Source organism: Motacilla alba, chromosome 6 (assembly GCF_015832195.1).
Source record: "Motacilla alba alba isolate MOTALB_02 chromosome 6, Motacilla_alba_V1.0_pri, whole genome shotgun sequence".
NCBI lineage: Eukaryota > Metazoa > Chordata > Aves > Passeriformes > Motacillidae > Motacilla > Motacilla alba.
The window spans coordinates 15,963,427-15,969,957 of NC_052021.1; the positions used below are offsets into that span (position 1 = coordinate 15,963,427).

Sequence of the window (6,531 nt, forward strand, 5' to 3'; positions counted from 1 at the left end):
CAAATGACCCATTTCTTATGCTGATTTTTCTTGCCTGTTTTCCCACCACATATATGATATGAGATAGGGATGTTCTTCTAAAGTGAAGTTTGTATTTGACATCTTCTGGTTTGATGGAACTTTCAGTTGTTTTTTCCTAAGTTCTGCAACTTCCGTATAAAACGGAAAAGTTTGAACCAGTGCATCTACTGTGATGAACTGGATGAAAATCACCTGATTTTTTTTAGACCTAGTCCTAGGTCTAGGACTGCTCTTTATTTCTTTTAACTTGGATTACGTATTCATTTTCAAATGCTGTTGAAACTTTGACCCATATCCACTGGTTTTGTTAGACCTTTGCATTCAGAATCTTGGTGAAATGCCTCTGTTTCATTAGAGGGGCTTTACAGCACAGTTAAAGCCAAGCCAAATGCAACCACCTCCATGCAGAAAAGGTGGTGTTATCAGCATATTACCTTTCTTCCTTTTTAGAGGAACTAACTCCCTGTGACCAGTTTAAATTAGGCCATTGATCTGTCCATTCCATGAGGAATTTTAGGATTGCTGGTGGTTGGTGGGGATTGCACTGAAGTGAATTGTAGCAATCCTAGTTAAAAATAACACCTTTAACTATTTAACCAGCACAGCAAATGGCTGAGAAACGGTAGCATTGAATGGGAAGGAGCAGGTGAATGTGTGGGGAGGGAACCTGAGGCTGACAGTTATTTTATCCCAAATAACTTTAGGTAACTTCCTTCTGGTAGCTGATTTTCTGTCTTTTTTGGCCCTCTAAACAGTCTCACCTCTGTATCAGGCAAGTGTTGGTGTGCAGTTAAATAATTTAAATATTTCATTGTTCAATTAACTGCTCCCCTGAAGCCTGCAGAAGGGCCAGGGAAGTAGGCATAGTATCCTGATAGACTGTCTCCCCTTCAGGTGTTGGGTGTTAGCTGATGTGTTCATGTTCCCAGGATCTGTGACTTGTTCTGTGTGTATAGTCCCTCTGTCTTTTCTGGAGTCAGACCTAAGGTAGTCAGAAATGTGCCATAACATGCAATCAGGTGTTGAATTTAATCAGTGTTTTCCTTGCCAGTCTCTGTGAACCCGGGTGTGAGGAAGCTGCCTGCTACAGCTGGCATGGGTCTGTCGAAAACCCCAACGGCGGAGATCGAGCGCAGTCTGTGTGGATCCAGTGTCTCTTCTGTCTCCAAGGTGACATTTTGGTACTTAAGATGTTCCAGAGGGGGAAGGGCTCTGCCTGTGCAATAAAGAATTTACAGTGGGATAAGTACATTATGGAAAAGATACTGGGGTAATTTTTATTAATGTTAGAATTTTGACTGCAGTCTAGCTCAGGATTAACTAGCTAAAATATGAGTGACTCGTGCCGCATGCAGTCAAATGATCTAAATTCTGGCTTGGAGGAGGACACTACTGAAAACATTAAGATCCAGTCTCTTTCAACTTAGTGACATGAATTCCCTTGCATCACAGCTGATGATAACTGCTTCTTAATTTTACCACTTGCAGGGGCACAGGCTCTTCTTTTTTTTTTTTTCACTGTGTCGCTACATATTTTTGAAGTGGGTGATAATTTGGTATTTGCTACAGTTGGTAGTTAGTCACCTCAGAGTGGGAGAACATTCTTTCTCATTTTTTCCTGGGAAGAAACTTTAAATAACTGGCAGTTACATATCACTGCCTGTATATGAAGACATGAAAGTATTTTCAAGGGGAAATGACATTTCCTGTAATATCTCAGTACTTGTTAAAGGGAGCTCAAAGTCTGTTCCTTTATAGAACAAAAGAAAGGAAGGATGGAATAAACATTTCCCTTGCTAGCATAAGATTAACAAGCTTCCAGCATTCATCAAATAATCCTAGATTTTTTTTTTTTTTTGGTTATGAGAAGACTGTAGTATTTTATCATAAGATGACTGTCAGCTGCAGCCATGATTATCTCTCCAGGGGCAGTGATGCCTGTAGCAGCAGTCAGTCCTTTAGGTGGATTCATCCCACTAAAGACATTGTGTCCTGGCTTTAGATACTTATAAAAGAATGTATCTCATTTAGACAAATCAACCTGTGTATGTTTACTAAGGTAAGAAATACTATAAGGAATAATACTTTTAATCAGCAGATTCAAACAGACCCATTTATCTTGAGTTTTCCAAGTAGTACTCAAGTGAAGGATTTTAGGAAAGAAAAGGTCATTAAATATCATTGAAATATGCTCCGTTATATTTCTATTCATATGTTACCTATAATTATTGTATAAAATTGATGTTATGAAAAACCTTGTCTGAAATGTGGGATATTTTCTGCAGGTCACATATACCAGAGAACATAGCAGGGATCCAGAAGAGGAGGAAATATACAGTGCAGAGAATTTCCGTCGCATTGCTCGCAGTCTCAGCGGGACAGTTATCTCAAACAGAGAAGAGACCTTGGTCTCTTCTCACAGTTTTGTAAGTAGGATGATGTGCAGCTTTCCAAAGAGCTATCATCTGTGTGTAGGGTTGCTGTTTCCCCTGTCTTCATTTAGTAGTTAACAAACAAGACAGAAGACAACTCAATAATAAGCCATGATAAAAGCCTGCCTTTTTTGTTCTGTCTTTGGAAGAAGAATGAACTTGTATAGAACTAGCAAAGCTGTCTTTTTCAGGTATCATTGCAGAGTGGTGGCTGCTGCAGCTGATAGGCATGTCAACTGACATTACTTGTCAGTATGCAGAAACAACCAGGATAAACATTTTTTTCAGTTGACTTAAAGTATTTTCAAGAAAGCTTCTCATACACCTGTAATTAAAAAAAAAAAAAACCACCAGTACCAATAGGAAAGTTTCTGCTCTCTTGTGAGTTTATTAAGCAAGTAGCATTTTTAAAGAGTAAAAGTAAACATTAAAGGGAGGCAATTCAAGACTTGGTGAAGACAGTTACATACAGAAAATAACTACAAGTAAGGGGATTGATCTTTCCTTTGTCCTTTCTGTTAAGTAGTCTTAGATGCAATTTTAAAGTGTCAGGAAAACAGTAACAGAGTGTTTAGCAATATAGTGTCAAGTTTTGGCTTGGACTGAATTTTTTGCAAATTCTACTCAAACTTTTATTTCAAACCAACTGTGTAACAAGTATAGAAGAGTCTCAGTTACAAAATCAGTTAGACAGGTTGCTCCAGTTACACCTCTGCTGTGTACCATAAACTTATATGTCAACTTTGAAGAGTTTGCTCCTCAGCATGCTTTAGTAAGGGCTCTGACATACCTGGAAGTGCTGGCAGAAGCAATTACAAACCTCTAGCTGTCTAAGGCCCACTCCTTCTGCTAAGGTTTCTATTCCCACAACACAAGAAGCCAGTAGGATGGTTGTCTGTTTCAAGTAAGGCACTGCGCTCAAGTCTGTGATGGTTTGTTGTTGTGCCACCCCTGCTTTTTGGGGTAGGTGTCTCCTAATAGAGGCACGTGGTAGAGCACAGGTAAATACTTTAGCTGTGACAGGTAAATCTGTTCACAGTCTGGAATCAGAGCTTTCAGTAAAGCTCTGGTAGAAAACAGAAAGGAAGAATCAGCAATACTGTATTTCATGGCTTGTGTAGCATGCCATTTTCCAGTGCTGACTGGCCAAACATTGTTTTGTATATTCAGTTGTCAGCCAAACACCAAGGAGTGGTTTGTGTTTGTTTTGGTTTTTTGTTACAATTCCAGTCTAATGATCCTATGTAGCCCACCACTTCAGTAAGAGCCTTACTGGATTGATGCAATTTTTGTCTGTCTGTCTTTTTCACATACAGATGCATGGTTTTGTTCCAGTGACTCATCCCTTTCTTCCTTGGATCAACACCACCTTTGCTTGTTTCAACCCAACTCTGTGTTTACTCATCATTTTATGTTCTGTTCTTCTCCTTTCTCATTTTACAAAAGGAAGCACCAAATACGAGGAAAATGCCAGTGGACACCAGCCACCGTTCTTCCAGCTCCACTTCCCTTCCTTTCCCCCATGATCCTCCTGTATTTCCCTTTGATCCCCAGCACAACCCAAACCAGGTGCAGCACCCACCCCATGATGTACTGATGCCCAGCATGGTGGGCAAGGCACGTAAACTGTCAGGTAATAATCACAGGACTTTTCATCCTTCTTCGTGATCAGAAATATTGCTGAAGTACAGCTCCTCAGCTCTTGTCTTTCATAATGGAGTTTCACTATCTGCCTGAATTCCTCCAGAAATCTGGAAGGACAAATCATGTTTCTTCTTCTCTGTCCTTCAGAATTTTTCTATGGTTCTGTGCTAGCTGTGCATAACCAAAGCAAATAACCTTTACGGAAACATTATGATGGCTATATACAAAGTCATATCAATATTTTTATAAGTTATTTTCTTTAATGTTAAAGTAGTTGTAAGACCCACCACCTTGTTTCCATGTATAAGAGTACTTCCACAAGTTACTCATTCCCACAAATCACACATGTGCCAGTAGAAATAACTACTTCCTGCATGAGAATTATTTTCCTGTGACAGCATCAAAACCAGTTTGATCTACCAGCCTTGGAATACTTTGTTGGGCTCCTCTATGATGAAACAAGGGGCTAGTAAAGAAATCTGTGACAGCAGCTGCAGTAGGATAAGGAGAGGAAATGCAGTGAGGAAAATGAATGCTGGAAAAGGTACAGCTAGCTTTTATTCAGAATTGCATATCAGCCAGTAACTGGATGTACTAGTGATTTCGTTGTTCTGTCACCTGCTGGCCACAGCTGATAGTTCAGAGAGGATGAAACAAACATTATAACTAAGCAAACCTTTTTTTAAAAATTTATTTCAGGAGATCAGAAGAACATCATCCAGAAACTTCTGGTTGTGCCTGACAGGGGTGAAGCTTTCCAAGGTGAAGACTACCCAGGTGTGGCACTGAGCTATGGGAGTCTCCCTTGTGTACCCAAAGGCACCCTCTCCCAGGGGCAAAAGCCTCTTGTTAATTTGCATTTAGGAGGTGGAGCATCGAGTGTCTCTGGCCGCTTGCCGAACACAAGTTATCCTGCTGCACAAGCAGCCACGTTACCAGATAAGCGAACAATGCTCTGGGGGAAACATGCTCGCCAGCCAGGCAAGAGTTTACAGGAAGGCTTCCTCCAGCAGCCTCCACAACATCACATGCATGAATCCCATGCCATCGGTTGCAGACTACCGGCCAGCACAGACTACAGCACTTTAAGAATACCACGTGAGCCTTCTTGGGATCCCGGTGCTTCTCAAGGTTGCCCTGTGCCCCCCTCTTGTGTTAAGGCCCCGGGTCCAAGGAGAGTAGATATGCCTCCAGAAGAAGACTGGCGAGAGAGCAGCTACACCCCTCAGCCTGGCAGAAGGCGAATGCTGCCAGTGCATGTGATGGATGGGACTTTTTCTTCTGCTTCCGAGGCACACAGAAATATGCTGGCTCGAGCAGCAGCATCTACTGGCACCATGCAAAATAATGGCTGGTGAGATCCCGTTCACTCCATGTGCCCCAGTACACCACTCTGTGGACTATGGTTGTTGCCAGAGTGTGGATTGCATGGAGACAGGAAAGTCTTTCAAACAGTATCTGTGCCTGTTTTGTCTTAAAATGTAGCTATACAGTATGTGGAAACTAATTGCACTGTATTTTGTTTCTGACACTACTGAACTGCTGTCTGGATGGGGAATCTTAACTGTTCTAGTCCTGGCCTCTCCTAGCAAACAAGTGCTATAGGAATGGTAATTTGCTTACGGGTAAGTTCAGAAGTGTGCACACGTTTTGAAGGAAGATGGCAACTAACAAAAGGACATTTTTAAGGACTCTTTTTCATGAAATGTAGCTTTGGTGAATTCTTCATAAAAAGAAACCAATCCTTTTGTTTTCTTCTCCTTCCTCTCTCCTGTTCCTTCCTAGGAAAAAAAAAACTGACCCACCTTCCAGGTTCCGGTAAATCTGCACTTGGCAGGTGGTAGTTAGTAAAGCAAGCACGGTTTTCAATGCTCTGAGATCTCATACAGAGATCACAGCTGTAGTTGCTGCAGAGGAAGTGACAGGGAGACATTGTTCACAGTAAACCCCAATTTTCTCCACTTCTTTAAAGCAAACTAATGATGCTTCAAACAGAAAAGACTGTTAATGCTGCACGCTTAACTACACCAATGTAAACACAGAATAAGTTTAACTATTTTAGTGTCAAGCATACTTGCTTTTGTAAGTATTTTTCAAATAAATCTATGAAAATAGTTCTATTTGCCTGTCTCTGTTTGAGCTTTCTTTTCTGTTTAGCTTAACTTTTCAGTTGGCTGGAAACTTCTGATTAATTTTCTTACACATGAACAAATGTAAGTAAGTTGTTTATATTCATTCATTAACAAAGTTTATGTAATATTGACTTAGATTGGAGGACATGCCTAATTTTGACTCAGGACTTCATGTGTTTCATTACTACTCAGCATTTAAGTTTCTCCTCATGATGGATGATAATTAAGAGTCCTTCAGAAAGTATTTTGAGACTAACTACTTCTTTCAAGGAAAACTATTACATCTTTGCAGGATGGTAGTG

At 40.6% G+C, this 6,531-nt stretch overlaps 1 protein-coding gene across 10 annotated transcripts in view; it reads left to right on the forward strand.

The window, feature by feature from the left end:
- USP54 (ubiquitin specific peptidase 54) overlaps window positions 1–6,217 on the forward strand; it is a 91,808-nt gene extending 85,591 nt beyond the window's left edge. For 9 of the 10 annotated variants that reach the window (XM_038140954.1, XM_038140953.1, XM_038140961.1 and 6 more), the window contains exons 20-23: window positions 1,073–1,191; window positions 2,307–2,447; window positions 3,900–4,086; window positions 4,797–6,217. In XM_038140954.1, the coding sequence (XP_037996882.1) occupies window positions 1,073–1,191; window positions 2,307–2,447; window positions 3,900–4,086; window positions 4,797–5,455 (1,106 nt within the window). In that variant the 3' untranslated portion in view covers window positions 5,456–6,217. The remainder of the gene's footprint in view (window positions 1–1,072; window positions 1,192–2,306; window positions 2,448–3,899; window positions 4,087–4,796) is intronic. The other variant, XM_038140963.1, reaches the window with a different exon arrangement.
- Window positions 6,218–6,531: the final 314 nt, after the last annotated feature.